The sequence below is a fragment of the Electrona antarctica genome (assembly GCF_951216825.1).
Source record: "Electrona antarctica genome assembly, chromosome: 13".
NCBI classification, from domain to species: domain Eukaryota; kingdom Metazoa; phylum Chordata; class Actinopteri; order Myctophiformes; family Myctophidae; genus Electrona; species Electrona antarctica.
Genome location: NC_136794.1, coordinates 14,687,607 through 14,705,416, shown reverse-complemented (window position 1 = coordinate 14,705,416; position 17,810 = coordinate 14,687,607). Strand labels below are relative to the sequence as shown.

At 42.0% G+C, this 17,810-nt stretch overlaps 1 protein-coding gene across 3 annotated transcripts; it reads right to left on the bottom strand.

Moving 5' to 3' along the window:
• Positions 1-781: 781 nt before the first annotated feature.
• LOC306935766 (receptor-interacting serine/threonine-protein kinase 3-like) lies at positions 782-16,839 on the bottom strand. Of its 3 annotated transcripts, XM_079518962.1 has the most exons (12): positions 16,766-16,826; positions 15,402-15,593; positions 14,336-14,453; positions 13,499-13,576; positions 13,157-13,310; positions 12,675-13,011; positions 12,148-12,290; positions 11,609-11,658; positions 10,628-10,783; positions 10,183-10,265; positions 2,802-2,879; positions 782-1,351 (listed from the first exon to the last, which is right to left on the bottom strand). In XM_079518962.1, exons 4-12 carry the CDS (start codon positions 13,539-13,541, stop codon positions 1,115-1,117), a joined length of 1,281 nt encoding a protein of 426 aa, XP_079375088.1. In that variant the 5' UTR covers positions 13,542-13,576; positions 14,336-14,453; positions 15,402-15,593; positions 16,766-16,826; the 3' UTR covers positions 782-1,114. The 3 variants fall into 3 exon arrangements, with proteins under 3 accessions (XP_079375088.1, XP_079375087.1, XP_079375089.1); XM_079518961.1 differs by lacking the exon at positions 15,402-15,593 and having other exon boundaries at positions 16,766-16,839; XM_079518963.1 differs by lacking the exon at positions 15,402-15,593 and having other exon boundaries at positions 14,336-14,456; positions 16,766-16,827.
• Between the last annotated feature and the right edge of the window lie 971 nt (positions 16,840-17,810).

The following is a 17,810-nucleotide window of genomic DNA, read 5'->3' as shown; positions in this document are numbered from 1 at the left end:
ATATTTATAGATTCATCACAATTGAATATTTTCCTGGCAATTCTACTCTCTGGTATTTTTATTAGTCTATTCCATAACCATAAGGCACTTTCTCACACGGCCATCCCATATCTTGTTATAATACAAGGGCAATAAGGAAATACTGTATAGCACTATTCTGGAACATTTGTCCTTTCATATTTGTATTTGAGCCCCATACCTGTCATGTAATCTGTGTGTGTGTGTGTGTGTGTGTGTGTGTGTGTGTGTGTGTGTGTGTGTGAGAGAGAGAGAGAGAGAGAGAGAGAGAGAGAGAGAGAGAGAGAGAGAGAGAGAGAGAGAGAGAGAGAGAGAGAGAGAGAGAGAGAGAGAGAGAGAGAGAGAGAGAGAGAGAGAGAGAGAGAGAGAGAGAGAGAGAGAGAGAGAGAGAGAGTGTGTGTGTGTGTGTGTGTGTGTGTGTGTGTGTGTGTGTGTGTGCATGTGCATGTGCGTGTGCGTGTTCAATATTTTTTCTGGAAAATCCATGCCTAGACCTGGTCATTTGAAAGGTCCATAAGACCATGGTTACTTTTTGGTAGGTACCAAAAAGGTTAAAATGAATCACATGATGCTGCTAGATTTCAATCAAGTTAGAAAGGTAAAAAATATTGATTAGCGAACCCACACAACCCAGACAATTGACAAACACATTTCACAAAATAGTAGAAAGTAGGTAGTAGGTTTATACATGCCAGCACAATTGCTCTCTTGCGTACTCGCATCAACTCTGTGTAGGGGTAAGTATGAAGACACGATGCTCCAATACCAGAGAATGCAGGACATTTTATTGACGAGAAAACGGTTTAACAAAAAGTTGTTAACAGAAAAAATACAAAGAAACGTAGCATAATCATAGAGGGTCGCAGTCCCGCCCCCTTTCATGATGACGACAGGCCCAGGAAATAGTTCCCCATGAATTTTACACAGACATTTAAAAAAGTATTTATTTAAAGATCTGTGATGATTTGTCACGATCCAAGTTGGCTTTGTTCGAGGCTTACAGATCTTTACAAAAGGGGTGGGATTGCGACGCTCTATACTGTAGGGCTTAAGACAATGCCCAGTCGTGACTCGTCACTTATTAGTGGGTTATGGCCTACGGGGCACAGGTTCCCGAATAGTCACAACCGGCACAAATGTCTGCCAGTTTTCTGAAGTGAGGGCCCCATTCATGGAGGTAATCGAGGCAAATGTTGTCCTCCTGGTCACCGCTGCTGGACGAGTACAGGGAACTTAAGGAGCCAGCCGTAGAGCCACTGCTGTCCTCACGTTCACACCCCAGCAGCATGTGATCTGAGGGGCTGCTGGGGTCGTTGTTCACTGCCTTCAGTCCCTGGACAGACGGAAATCAGTGGTGGAAGATTATTCTTTACTTACAGTAAATAAAAAAGTAGCAATACCGCAATGTAGAAGTACTCCTTTGCAAGTAAAGTCCTGTGTTCAATTATTTTACTTGATGCCAAACGTATTAATTGACATCAAAATATACTTCAAGGAACAATGTAAAAGTACTCATTGTTTTATGTCAAATATGTCAAACGTTTTTGAAAATATAGCAATTGGTGATGCTTCAGATCGTCTGTTTTCGAAGAGCCTAGTATACGTGGTTAATGCATGTTTTGTATTATAATCTAATCTAATCTTTATGTAGTAACTAAAGATGACACAGGCCTAATTAGCCCTTCACTAAATCCCACCCCAAAAAGCGATTGTCCAATGCCAATCCAAATAGTTTAGCAACGGTTGCCATGCAGGTCAAGCTTTCTTCGCTGCTAACGTGCCTATTAGACAAGGATGGGTTGGGGAGCGACTTAGTGAAGGGCTAATTGTATTGGAGCAAAAGGTAAAATATTTGCCTTGGAGATGGTGAATGTAATTAGTTACTTTCCACCACTGCAAAAATGCAGGTTTATGAAAGATCAGAAGCATCCCAATAGGCCTGTTTCACATGAAAGATCAGAAGCATCCCAATAGGCCTGTTTCACATGAAAGATCAGAAGCATCCCAATAGGCCTGTTTCACATGCAACCAAGAGGCAAGTAGTCTCGCAGCCACAGAGCCACTAAACAGCTGCTTCCCCTGGATAATTAGACTTATGAATGAACAAGCAGACGAAGCGAGCTATGTACTGCATCTTGTCCTGGTTGATACAAGTAAGGTGAGAGAGTATACAAGCTAATCATAGAACAGATTTTATGATAGTTTGTATACCCACACATGGCAATTAAGACTTTATTTTATTTATTTAGATTTTTTTGCCTGGAATTATTTGATAGACTTTGGACACATGCACAAAAGCAGACAAAATTTGTTTTCTCAGATGGGTGGCTGGCATCTCCCTTAGAGATAGGATGAGAAGTTCAGTCACACGAGAGAGACTCTGAGTAGAACCGCTGCTTCTTCGCTTGGAAAGGAGCCACCTTAGGTGGTTCGGGCATCTAGTAAGGATATGCCTCCCGAGCGTCCCCCTAGGGAGGTCCTCGATGCACGGACGTCCCACTGGAAGGAGACCCCCTGGCAGACCAAGGATCAGATGGAGGGATTATATCTCCAAAATGGCCTTGGTTCACCTTGGGATCCCCCAGAATGAAGTTACTATAATGTTTCTCTGGAGAGGGAAGTCTGGGTCTCTCTGGTGGAGATGTTGCCCCCGCGCCCCGACTACCGATAAGTGGTTGAAGATGGATGGATGGACGGACAAACACACACAGGCACACACACAGGCACGCCACACACAAGCACACCACACACACAATGTGATGGCTGCTGGCTGCTGTTTTTACCTCAACGATGAAGTCGGCTATGCTCACAGCGTCAGGCTTTTTCCAGTGTGGCTGCTGGAGCTGGCTGACTTTATAATCCTGGGGAAGAACACAGACGAGACAGATTAGGGAAGGGATATAGCAGTACAGAGCTGCATGACTGTTGCCTGGTGACCTGAAACCCACTTGATGACAGTGGATTTAGGACTTTTTGGTGGGACCAAGCACAAAGCACCTCCGAAAACTGATATGAAAAGGAAAGGAACTAAATTGTAATCTAATGTCAAACAAAGGAAACGATGTATTTATTTTTAATTCAGTCTGGCCAGATAAGCATGGATTATCATTAAAACATATTCCATATTTTTTTTCCCCAGAATTTTTTCCATCCAGTTTTGACAATTGTGTTGACTGGATTGTTTGTCCTTTGCAGTAGACATAGTATATCTTGCACATTGTGTGGTGCTGCTGCAATAAAAAAGTAATAATAGGCCTCTAAGCCAGGGGTTCTCAACCTTTTTGGCCGGGGACCCCCGAAAATGCTTTGGCAACGTCTCGGGACCCCCGCCCCGCCCCCTCCCGACCCCCAATATAAATTGACTGCTACAATAACCTTAATAATAGAGACAATACACCATAAATAAATACTGAAACCATCATCATTAGGGAAGGTGTATGCATGTACTATGTGTACTATATGTAAATTCTTCATTTCCACTTTACAGCCATTCAGTTGCAAAAATAAAATAATTTGGGGACCCTCCAAAATAATTTGGCGACCCCTCGAAGGGTCGCGACCCACGGGTTGAGAACCCCTGCTCTAAGCCACAGGATTCTGGCTATGGCACCAAACAGCAGATTGGTGCATGCTATACAAGCTGCCAGTTGGGGGCAGTTGGGGGGCATGCAGGTCCAAGGTAGTTTGCAGTACCTCAACTCAACAAGTGTAGTTCAGTCAACCCCTTTCTCATTCTTCTTGTGACCATACAAAATGAATTGAGTGCGCAACCTCTGGCTACAGGCAATGACTCCTCAAGACTTGTTTGTAGGCCTTTCAGCCGGTTCCTACTTCAAGTGCTTCTGAATCTTTGTGAAAGCACTTTTCTTTTCTTTTTTTGAAAACTAAAACTAAAATCTTCTCATCGTATCACATCACGTGGGTATGGCAGAATGTAATGATTGGCACTAACCTCTCGTTTCCTGTACAGTATGGCCTTATAGGACGTAAGCTGAGCCATGCTGAAACTTGAATAACACAGGACAAACACAATGACGTCATCACACTTAACTTAATAGTGGCTTTTTGTTTTTGTATCCGTCGCAAGCTGCTGCTGTTCTACTAAGTTACTATATAGGCGAGTCAATTCAGTGAAAAAAAGCACTTAACCCCCCACAAATTGATACAAAAAGGTTTTTCAATGGATTTCGGTAGTATTGGGCATGCTAAATAACATACTAAAAGTCTACCAAAATCTACCTCCCAGAAAGCCGCCATTTTCAAGATGGCGTCCAAAATGGCTATGCAGAGCTTAAAATGGCTTTCTCAACTGGAGAAAATGTTGCAAAGGATTTTGTTTTGAATATGTAGCCTACCTGCCGGACAGGTGTCATTTCCAAGATGGCGTTTAAAATGGCAGCCAGCCAAGCTAGGCCTATGTTTTCACAGTCTGAGCTAGGAATGTTGTTACTGGTGTTGAATGTTGTTACGTCCTCAGCTGTTGCTGAGGACGGAGTGAACGTGCATGATTATGACCTTGTTGGACATCATGCACAAAATGATTGGACAGCCTGCATTCACATTCTCATTCAGTAGAAAGGATAAAGCCATAACCCTTGGACAAAAATCGGCTATCAAGGTTGCTCCTGATCGAACCATTGATTCTACACTTCTGTTCAACTTTTCCTGATTGTCTCCAAACTGGAGAGCTGTCATTGGAGGAGGTTATGTGTTACGAGCTCAGTCCTTTCCCTCCTGCCCTTTTTGAAGACAGAAACGTTTTCCGCAAGGCTGATAAACCACAACTAGCGCATGCGATCTGTGATGCAAGTGATGCAATCTTAGATTCGGTACCAGAAACAGAGTATTACGTTCTTAATGGAGATTCACTCCTTCACCGAATACCATGGAAGCTCGGACAAAGCTATGGTACAATTGCACAGTCATATGCAGACTTCACCATCAAGCATTATGGCTCAGCAACAACCATTGTGTTCTTCGATGGCTATGAGGATGGGCCATCCACTAAAGATAACACACATCAAAGAAGAAGAAACAATATTCATCCCATTGTCAATTTCACTTCTGAGATAGTCTCGCGTTACCAGACTGTTGCCTCCGCGATTTCCAAACGCTTCATTATACAGTCTGGGCCAACGGAAGAGCTATCATCAGCTAAAGTGGACGCTGGACAAAAATCCCTGCTATGTTTCGACTAGTGTGACATACGCACGCGTTCGGGAAGACCACACCACACCCTCCGCTAAGCAGCAGAGGTGTAAAAAAAAAAAAACTCTGAAGTCTTCAGAATGGGACACTTTTCACTCCACCAGAGCCAAAGGAAATAAATATTTTAAGAGGTATGAATGGCAAGAGCTATTTGCCAGCAAAGTCAAGGAATCAAATCCATATTGTATAATACGTTTTGTTAATCACAACTTTTCTACCGCTATCGTTAGAAAATCAAGCAAGCCATGTCTGACAATCAATGGCACCTGCATGCATCCTTCATGTGAGATGACCTTCAAAATACATCTCCATTCATTTGAATACGGCATATTTCATATAGCTTACACTGGCAACATATATCACACAAAGGACAAATTGAGAGGTAGATACGTTAGAAGCACAGAGCGTGCAGACTTAGGTAGATCAATGAAGAACCGATTTGCACATACTGCTTACATTGAGGCATTGAACAATGCAGATCCAAGGTCTTTAATAGCTGGAAATCGTAGTGGAGTTGGCAAAGACACCAATTTGTAAAACAAATATTGTAGGGATTTGGAAACTTTTAAATGAGCGTTTTATTTCTGATTGTGATGATCATTTGCAGAGTGATTTTTTCTTCTGTGTAACAGTGAATGAGAAACACCGTAAGCAAACTGTTTGCCTTTTTCTCCCCGAACGTGTGCATATGTCACACTAGTCGACACATAGCAGGGATTTTTGTCCAGCGTCCACTTTAGTCTGGAAATGGGATGTTTTTTGACCATCATTTGTATAATGTTTTTCTATTGAGATATAGCCATTTTAAGCTTGGCCGGCTGCCATTTTGAACGCCATCTTGGAAATGACGCCTTTCCGGAAGGTATATTTTCCTAATCTTTTAGTATGTCCTTAAGCATGTCCAGAGGTACCAGAATCAGTTGACAAATCCTTTGCAACATTTTCTCCATATAGCCATTATAAGCTCCGCGCAGCCATTTTGGACGCCATCTTGAAAATGGCGGCTTTCTGGGAGGTAGATTTTGGTAGACTTTTAGTATGTTATGTAGCATGCCCAATACTACCAAGATCCATTGAAATACCTTTTGTATCAAATTTTTGGGGGTTAAACCCTAAATTGACTCACCTAATATTGTTTTTGCTGTATCTTCAATGAAACAGGACAATCCTTTTCCACCTTTTCAGAGGTGACAAGTTTACAAGATCTTCAGGAACCTTTTCTAGATGTCTGTCTCATCTTGGCTGGTTCAAAAGGATCCATGCTCATGGATGGGTTTGTTGGCCGTGGCCATTTATAGCACATAGCTCCAGATATAGCATCCACATAGTTTGTAGTAAACTGCCGTGTCTTCAACAATTTTCTGAGAAATACCTTTTCAGGCATGTTTGTCAACATAAATCGGATGCCATGACAGAGCTTTGTGGTACAAAGAGAAAAGAAAGTCCAGGCCCACAAACCCAGGCTTTAATATTCAGTGGCGTAAAGAGTATTCCTGAAGAGCTTGTAAAAACCACCCACTCCACTCTCACTGCCTGCCTCACAGACATAAAAACATGGATGCAAAAGAACTTTCTCAAACTCAATTGCAATAAATCGGAAATCATTATCATCGGTCCCAACTCCCTCACCAATTCCACCCAAGATTTTTCATTAAACATTGACGGATCCACTGTTACACCCTCCACCCGCATCCGCAACCTTGGCATCATTTTTGACCCCACCCTTTCATTCCTCCCCCATGTTAACCAAGTCACAAAAACCGCCTTCTTCCACCTCAAGAACATTGCCCGTCTCCGACCCTCTCTGTCATTTTCCGCAGCTGAAACACTAATCCACGCCTTCATCACATCCTGCCTTGATTACTGCAACAGTATCCTCTACGGCACCACCTCCAAAGTCCTCAATAAACTGCAATATGTCCAGTCCTCCGTGACCTTCATTGGCTACCGGTTAAACAAAGAATCCACTTCAAAACACTCCTGACCACCTACAAAGCACTAAACAACCTGGCTCCCCCATACCTCTGTGACCTCCTCAAACGTCATGTCCCCTCCCGCTCCCTCAGGTGTGGTGACGCAAACCTCCTCGACGTCCCCAAAACCAAACTCTGTACGTGGAGCTTTTTCGTTTGCTGCCCCAACCCTGTGGAATGCCCTCCCTAAGGCACTCAGAGATGCCCCCACCCTCCAAACTTTCAAAACCGCCCTCAAGACCCACCTTCAATATTGCCTTCCCTAGCTAACCCTTCTCACTGTCTTTCTTTTTAATGTTTTTTAACTTTTAGTGTTTTCCTTTTTCTAATAAAGTTGTTTTTATTTACCTCTGTAAAGCCCCCCCATGTAAAGCGTCTTTGGGTACTCAGAAAAGCGCTATATAAGTTTGAGATATTATTATTATTATTATTAAAAACGTTCACTGGTCGAGTTGAAAAGGAGGCAAAAGGTTTGTCCCATTTCATTGAAGATGTTTAACAAAGGTGTTCAACTGTCCAACTGTTCAAAGGTTTCAAAGGTTCTGGAAATCTCTTTCACTTTTGCAGACATGAAAGCACCATAGGGGAGAGAGCACCTGCATTGAAAAACAAGTCTGGATAGCATCAAATGGACTCTGAAGTGGTTCTCAGTAGACTTGAAGCCAAATAAGCGTAATGTGTCCATGTTTTCAATTTTCTCTATAGAAACAAAGCTTGCTTTCATCATTCTGCTTCACTCAAGCCACTTGATGCAATCTACCACTCAGCCCTCCTGTTTTGAACCGGAGATGAAATGAAATGAAATGATTACTATATTTACCCAGGGTATCTGGGCTAAGCTCAAGAACTTGTTTCCAGCCAGGCCCTGCTCATAGAACATTTCATCGTAGTGGTTCAATGCCTTGTTCAAGGGCACTTCAGCGGTGGTAATTTTAACGTGTCGGACCGCTGATTCGAACTGGCGACCTTCCGGTATCAAGACCGCTCCGCAATCCGTTCGGCCACCGCTGCCACACAGATGTGTTTCTCACCCATCGCTGTAGGCTTTATGCAAATGTTGGTTGGCCATCATTGGCTATGAGACGAGAACAGCATTGCACTGTTTTAATAAAATTACTTAAGAAATGTCCTAATTATCATAACAGCCCATTAGCTCCTAAAGTTGGCCTTCATTCTCAAGACTACTTTGTTTTAGAAATCCCCAATGTTAATTCTGAACTGGGTAACACAGCTTTTCATTACTATGCCCCTCACACGTGGATCTGTCTACAATCAGTTTTAAAACTGAAGAACTTGATTTCACTTGATCAATTTCACAAAAGACTTGTGAGGAATACTTTGAGATCTAGCTGTACTTGTTCATTCTGAAATGTCTATTATCTTGTAATGTATTTGTGTGTAAATTGTATGTTATGTTTACTGTAATCAGGGTGTCATATAAATCTATATAATATATCTCAAGATGATTTGATGCGTGATCAACAAGAGGTGAGCAGCAGGCGTGTGCCTCGTGCCATCCACCTCGCCAAGACACACACAAGTGTCATCATGAGGTGTGATGACACTGACGTCATTGTGTTGCTCCTGTATTATTCAAGTTGCAGCATAGCTCAGCTTACGCCTTAATGCACAAAGGCCATACAGTACAGGAAAAGAGAGGTTTGCGCCAATCAATACATCCTGGCATCCCAAGACAAGCTGTGATTTGATGAGCAGTTTGTTTCACAAATGGAAAAACATACTTCAGAAGCACTTGGGAACTGGTTGGAATAACGTGTTCCTTCCACGCGCTACGTCCAACCAGGGAAACTCCCCCTGTCAGGTGTAAAGGAGTAACTTGGACACTCAGGCATGAAGGAAGCATGAGTTCAAGTCCGTTGCTCTCCCCATGTCCCCCATATATGGGGACTAGGTTGGCGGAGGATGTGTAGAGCCCAGGATCACATTAGATAATTGACACAGGGGTGAAAAATGGGTTACAAAATCGTGGGATATAAATTTAAAAAAAGCACTTGGAACTGAAAGGCCTACTGTAATCTAAGAGTCATTGCCCGTCATTGCACATTCATGAGGTTGAGTGAACCACTCCGGATGAGTTGAAATATTTGATTGACAACCAGTCCATTCTGATTGTTATTTCAAAAGATGAATATAAGGCAGACTCTGTCCATTTGGGAGAACCCTACATTTTTGGTTGCAAACATCAACCAAATACACAAATGATGCAGTAATTCAGGCAGCCTTCAAACCCAGTCCTACAGTATATTGCACTGATCAGAGGGTAATCGATTTATGGCCATTTGAAATGTTAGACACCACTACCGCTGTAATGTCCCGTATATGCAATTTAGTTTTTTCTGTGTTACAATTGTCATGGCAGACACCTGAACAGCATTTGTGCCAAGTTTGGTGAGGATTGTATTGGAGCATGTGCCCCTGGGGGCCACATCAGGTGTGTGTGTGCGTGCATGCGTACGTGTGTGCATGCGTATAGGTGCTCTATGTAGAAGAGGCATTCATGTACTGCAATAAACATCTGTTATATCCCGTTTCAAAATAGGACAAATTGTAAAAAATAGACCACCACCATAAATGCTGAAAATCTAAGAGGCAAGGTAGGTTTGTGTTCATGCAGCAACACTTCATCCTGCATATCTGCCTGTTCTGGTCTATAGCCTGGAAGACTGGCAGAATGCTTATTTATCCTTTATTTATCCTATAGCCTGGAGGTACGAATGTGCTGCGAGATAATAAATTAAATGTATTATTATTATTATTCGATAATTGAGGTCCTTGACCTGCTGGCAGCATGCACAAGAACTATGACGCTGATCAGCCAAGTAGTTTGCTGAATTAGCTGTGGGCAGATACACGTGCATGCATACAGACAAAAACACTTGATCGCAATACTCTGACTCCCTGGCGGAGAATGTTCTTGTAAAAATCATAAACAAACAACTAGGAAATGTATTAATATCCCTACCAGCTTTGTCAACATTTCATTGACAGCTGCATTGATTTCCTTCTCATTCCTCGAAAAAACTGGACCTGTCACTTCAATGCATTCTGAAAGGAAAACAACCATGAAATGCTCAAAGCATTGCAAAATCCCAATAAATAGGCTATACATTTGGCTAGTATAAATAAATAAATATAAATTATTGTGTACATAAAAAGTTTAAATGTATAGCCTACTGTATATTTCACATCTATTAAATTAATTAATGTGAAATTGGCCAAATTAGAAAATATGTACAAAAAATATTTGTAAATATGTATTCAAATGAATAATTGTGTCTATTAACATTTACTGTACAATTTTTTACCGTATATGTCCAAATATGTTTTTACCATGTTTTCTATATTTGACATATAACAATGCATTATGAAATATAAACTAATATATCCGAGTAAGAATGTAAATTCACCTTTAAACTGAGGCCTCTTATTGGGATCCTGGTCCCAGCATGTCTTCATGAGGTCAACCAGCTCTTCTAATCCAACTGCACTCTTCTGATCAATCTTGTCAAGACGGGGTCTGTCTCCCCGAATTATCCTGAAGGCCAACACGAAACTATCCACCCCTACATTCAATACAGGAAACAGAATGTGTGTGCGTTTGAGTGTGTGCGTGCAACCGCATGTGCGTGTGTGTGTTTGTGAAGACCGGGACAGGGCTAGAATTCAAGTTGGAACCTATGATTTCAGGTTTAGATAAAATTTGATAAGAGTTAAAATGATAATAATTGTATATAATTTGCTCCCGTGAGGGATATTCAGTTTTTAGCTTCACCCAGGCCTAGCTAATTCCTGCCTAAGTGATCAAACCTGAGTGCAGACGGGGAACAGTTAAGGGTTAAGTGTCTTGCTCAGGGTCACCTCGACACATTGCCAGCACCGGAAGTCGAACTTGGGACCTTCTGTTATCTATTCTAGACTGTTTTTCTACCCAATCAGCTATCCCTATTACAGTATATTAATAATAGCACTGTGTCTGTGTGTGTGTGTGTGTGTGTGTGTGTGTGTGTGTGCGTGCGTGTGTGCGTGCGTGCGTGCGTGCGTGCCAAAATTTGATATAAAAAAGAAAACTTTATTTATTTAAGCAGAGAGACAGGTAAGGCAAAAGGCATTAGCAAATACCTTTTTGATTTCATGAGATAACTTAAAATAAGTGAACAGGGTCATGATTCTTCAGAATATAGTTTATTTGACAGTGCTTTTGCAATTTGCACAAGGAAAGCAGTGTGCCTGCTAGCTATTACACCTTGAGAGATACAATCTCCTCCACAACAACTGAAGTTCAAACTCTGTTCTCCAATACTATACTGCATTTTGTTGAGTACATACTGTATGTATACAGTATGTGTGCTTATGCATAGGTCTATACAAATTAATTACAAATAATTTACCTGGATATGGCTTCTCTCCAGTAAGAATGGTCCAGAGAAGTATACTGTAGCTAATACAAAAAGGGGGGGAATGGTTACACAAAGACGTTTACAATCTGCCATAATAGTATAATTTAGGCATTTAGCAGATGCTCTTATCCAGAGTGATGAAATCGGAAAATAAGGAGAGCGTTAGCTCTAGTCGATAAACAAGGAAAATAGTTGTTAAATATGGTTTCATATACTGTAAAAGCCATTTGATGAAAGATGTATGTATGGATTGCTTAATCCATCCATACATTTTTCAATTTTAATAACTCATTTATGTCTGTAAATTACATGTACCCCATTGTTCTGAATATTATGTAAACGGGGTCGTATTATAATCGGGGGCTAGACTTAGTATGGTCTTATAATCAGAGTTGAATTATATTTGGCGCAATACGGTATATCCTAATCAAATAAACCCCATATTCACTTTATTCTCATCAATTTCAGTGGAAGGTTTTGAACTTAAAATATTCATGGATAACATAAAAAGCATTTCTTCAAGAGTTTACCTGTAAATATCATAAGAGCGAACACGTTTGTATGAGGGTTTATAAGCCTCAGGGGGGGTGTACGCTGCAGTGCCTCCTTCATCGTCTTTGTCACTGGTATTCAAAACACTGGCAGTCACCGTAGACAAGCCAAAATCTGATATCTATAGAAAGAAAAACATGTATTATTTTATTCAAACAGAGAGACAGTTGGGGCAAAGGAGTGGCAATATGCAACACAGCCTGAGATGAACCCTTGCAGTTGTATTGTCCTGGCATTAATTGATAGTTATTTGCAGGGAGGACTTGCAACACAGAACAAACAAAACAGGGTCCAATAACAGCGTGGCTACGTCACGGCAATGTCAGTCTTGCCCAAATATGGAGAGACAGCGGAACAATATATAAGCATCTATGTTTCTGTGCTTTGCATGATTCACTTTCTAGTGAGGTTCAGCTAAACCTGTGCAAACCATTTATAGAGCAAACGGGTTGCTCCCTGTTTAATTTGAATACAACACTGAGGTGAATGGATACAGTATATATACCTTAGCATTTAAGTAGGCATCCAGTAGTACATTGCCTGGTTTCAGGTCCGAGTGTACAAGTGGTGACTTCTTACTGTGGAGGAAGTCCATGGCCATGGCCACCTGGTGGGCCAGGCGGAAAGCCAGGGGCCATGGTGGGGGCTCAGACAGGGCCTGCTGGAGGGACAGCAGTGAGCCCCTCTCCATCAGCTCCATGACTATGCCCTGCATCTCGGAAGAGACCATGAGGCCAGGGGGACAGCCCCGATACATCCCATAAACCATGGGCACGTACTGGTTAGGGGCAGAGCCCATGTGATCAGCCTCTCGCCCCAGGGTGGACCATGAGGTACCAGAGCTGCAGTATGGCAGGGGCCAGTTTAGGAGAAGAGAGACAGGATTTAGAACCAAGTTCTGAAGATTAGACTGGATCAAGATTCAACCCAATTCGTAATTGCAGATAAAATCCCCATCATAATGGTTTTGCTTTTTGAGCATCATACCCATCATCACCATGAAGCAGTTTGATGGCCACTTCAAACTTCCAGTCCTTGTGTTTGACCCTAAAGACACTTCCAAAGCCCCCTGAGCCGAGTCTTTCCCAGTTCTCCAGGCTTTCATCACCAATTGTCTCTCTAGTACCGGATTGTGTCATCTCTGATAGGAGTCATAGGACACGACAAATATGACAAGGAAAGATGACATTTGGTCCATAATAAAGCAACACAGTTTCACGTATGTTTTTTTTTCTGCTGACACGACATGGATACTTCCTTTGTACACAGTACTGGAATGCGTGACACAAATAGTTTATACAGATATTAAATAATTAAAAGTAGTATTACCTTGCTGCTGGTTGACCGCACTGCTTGACAAATTCAAGGACATATACAACACTCAAGTCTTACATTTCTTTATATGTTCTGTTGAGAGAAAACATAAGAGAGGTCAACTCCATCTGGTCTTACCCAGGTGTGCTGAATAATGAATCCCACTTGATCATAATCAAGCATAATCATGGCAGATTGGTTTCTGTGCCGTTTACACACACTCTGGCACATGCCCAAGAAATGGAGAGATCATGACCAAATAAAAGGCAGAAGAACTTCAGCACTATTAAATACACAAATGTTTTGATGTGATACTTTTACCCTTATTTAAAAAGAAACAGCATTTTATGGGAAGCGTACACAAAAGACTGTCACCCACACTTTTTATTTGTAGGTTAATTGGTTCAAATTTGTGATGCGACAGAAGTTGAATTTCAAGTTTATTTTCCAAAGATTCCAGTACTTGGCATTAAAGGAACATAAAACCCCAGCAAAGCGGGAACTGCCCATAGATCCGAAGTCCCGTTAGTCCGAACATGCACTGCTCCCGTGCTTGCGGTTATGTTTAGGTTAGGATTAGAGATAGGGATAGTAATTTCGGAACAAGGAACCTTCTGACTAACGACACGGCACCAGCAAAGCATTGACAATTGGGACAATGTGTTGTGACTTTTTAAAACGTTCCGCCTTTTACAAAATCAGGACACATGCTACTATATCAATGTAAAAAGGCAAATAATGGCTGATATATTTCCCAGGGTCAGACATACACAGGTGTTAGTTTTTTATATGTTTCTTATCAATAACACTTTAGCTTCTCGCACGAATATATCACAATTTTAAGGTACTTACCATGTCATTAATGTGTTATTAAGTAAGATATAATCCTCAGATTACGTTCAGTTGGCAGAAACTTGAAGCTCTCCTTCCACTTTGTTGACTCATTGACTGAGAGTTCAGGTTTATTTTACTGCTGGTCATAAATCATAGGGTGAATGTACGTGATGTGTGTGTATATGTGTGTGTGTGTGTGTGTGTGTGTGTGTGTGTGTGTGTGTGTGTGTGTGTGTGTGTGTGTGTGTGTGTGCGTGCGTGCACGTGCGTGCGCGTGCGTGCGTGCGTGCGCGTGTGGACAGCAGAGCACATATACACTTGAGATGCTGAGGTCATGTTTCTAGTAAATCTCACGAGACTCACAAGTTGGGCTATGGCAATACTCTAGAACCCAAACAGTTTAATATACTGTACTACATTAAATTATAATATATATTTTTCATTAAACCCATTATTATTATCTTAAATTGTATTGATGTCACACAGTCTTGCTGCTTTCTGCTTGTACCTGAGTGAGTGAATCACTCTTGATTCTTCATTCAATATGACTGTCTACATACTCCACACCGCCCTTAGCTTTGCTCATCAACCAGAAATAATGTAAAACATATAAACATTGCATGAATTGTTTTTTAAACTGTCACCATATACTGTGAAATAACAATCCAGGTGGTTACTGTTAAAAACTATAAAGTTTGTGGATTTGGTTGGAAAGTTCAATGGCTGTACACTGTAACTCCAACACCAGTATGCGGGCTAGAGCACTAGTGTAGAGTCCGAGCTGGCTCAGGGATTGATTGTTCATGCCTGAAGCCTACACTAGGACTATAGGGTTTCAAGGTTTGGTAAAATGATTTATTTAGACTCCATGAACAAATGGTGGTGGTGATGAACAAAAACGGTGGTGATGATTTAACTGAGCAGCTAAGGGAAACAGTAACAATCAGTCACAAACACAAACTAACTTAGGCATGAATAACAAACTACTAGGGTATAAATTAACGTGGCATAAACAAACTTATAGGCATGTCAAACAAATACAAATCATATAGGCCTAAATATTATTACAGGAACAAATACTCACCATATAAACCAGTAAGACACCTAGCCCCTTTCGGAACACTCGGTTAAGCTTTTCTGAAGTTCGGACACGCTTACCCCAGGGTCCCTGAGTGCTTATTCCACTCTCCATGGGAGACAGATGTATACCCTCCGTTCACGCCGTGCAGTGCTCCGCTTGAGTGTTGGTGAGATGTTTCAAAGATGCATAAAGCGGCTATAGGAGACAACAAAAACATGGGAGAAATCACAAGTTTTGGCTGCTCTGAAATTCTCTCTTCCTCACTTCCCATGTCCCGCCTCCCACGACACAACAGCATTATAAACATCCTGCATGTACGCGGTCGGCCAATCAGAGGCAGTAACTAGGACGCGCAGCTAGCCAGTCTCGGTGCGGGAGGCGGTACAATGGGAAGTCAATAAGGAAGTGAGGAAGAGAGAATTTCAGAGCAGCCAAAACTTAAAAAAAAGATACTTAACGGCATCAGCGCTTAATGCGATTTCTCCCACGTTTCCGTTGTCTCCTATAGCCGCTTTATGCATATTTGAAACATCTCAGTTTGTGCCGCACGGCGTGAACTGAGGGTATGTACATCTGTCTCCCATGGAGAGTGGAATAAGCACTCAGGGACCCTGGGGTAAACGTGTCCGAACTTCAGAAAAGCTTAACCGAGGGTCCCGAAAGGGGCTGGCTATAAGACGCCCTGAGGGAGAGGTCGCGTGCATGCATCCGAAAGGGTGATGGCAGACTGCTGGGCGAAAGCTGGCGCTTTGGCATGGGGTAGGGGGTTAGATCAACATATGGAATGAATTCTGTACTGGCCATATATATGCGTGTCTTGAGTGTACAGGGTTTCATGAGGTCAGAAGGAATGTCAGAACAGGTCAGCTCCATATATGGAGATCTAAGGGTGGCAGAGGGGGCAGTGTCTTGCATGTACAGGGTTTGATGAGGTCTGGCCATATATGGAGCGTATGTTGAGTGTACAGGGTTTGATGAGGTCAACATATGGAATGTCAGAACAGGTCAGCTCCATATATGGAGATCTAAGGGATCCGGTGGTGATGATTGGTTTGATGAGGGCCCAGGTAGGGCGGGCCTTAAGTTTCGTGCCCGTTGAGAACTCTAGTCTTCGCCGGCTGCCGGGCACGACTGCACTAATAACTTTGGGGCGGCCCGTCTACAGGTATCAGTCAAAAGGAAGACATCGAAGAGGAAGGACAGGGGTGGGGAAGTTTTCATAGTAAATGCGACCTATGGCAATATATATATATATATATATATATATATATATATATATATATATATATATATATATATATATATAACATTGCAGGATCTTGTCAACACAAAGCAACATACACTCTAATAAACAGAAAACAACTTACTTATTAATACATCAAAGACAGACATGGAGTTCTACCTCTTCACCCTTCAGACCAAACGTTTGCTTTGAGTCTACCTGGGCCTACCTCAGGTGTGCCAATTAAGGCTAACCACAGACCCCACCCACTAACTCCACCGACTCCCAGCCAGAGAGTGTGTTCTGGGGCAAACATTCAGCCAAAAAAAAAGGCAGATTCAAAAGCTCACAATGAGCCTCGTTGCAATGCATTGTAACCTTGTGGATTGGCTACTTTCAGCGAAGATATTTGTTGTAGCTATTTAGTAATCTACTGTCAGTGGCTGTAGATTGTGGCTGTGGAGCTGCACTTGCCATGTGGCAATAGGCCTATCTGAAATAGTCTGTGCTAACATGGAATGACTGCTATCTTTGATGATATCCGCAAGCTGACACAACGTCCATTGTATAAGGAATGGAGGGAAAGTTCACACCCACGTATATGATTGGCTGTCCCTGATCTTTTGCATTAATTTGTGGTTGAGGTCAGTATACCCATAACAAGAGGTGATTCAGCCAGTCTCGCTTGGTACCTCTGTAGAAGATCCACAGAACCTTGGGGCCATGGATGGTGTTGTTGTGTCTTCCGCACTATTTGTTTAAATTGTTTTGTAATCCTCGCCACTGTGGCACCAACTATGGAGATGGGCTGTGGTCTGGACGACTTCCTGTAGTCGATGATCATGCTTTTTGGTCTTTGAGAGCCAGGATCTCCACTTCATTAGTGATCAGGCCTTTCTTTCTTTCAATAATTTTATTTTTAATCTTTTCACAAACTGATACATGACTCACATATACACAGACAAACTAACATACATGCATACATACTATACATACACACATCATCTTCTTAATACTTATATATTCATATAATCTTTGAAATCATAAAACCTTAGTGATCAGGCCTATCAGTCATGTCATCAGCGAACTTGACGTTAGGAGCTGTGCATGGCCATGCAGTCATTATGTGTACAGGGAGTAGAGAAGGGGGCTCAGTATACGTACGGCACTGGGAGGCTCAGTAGTTGAGG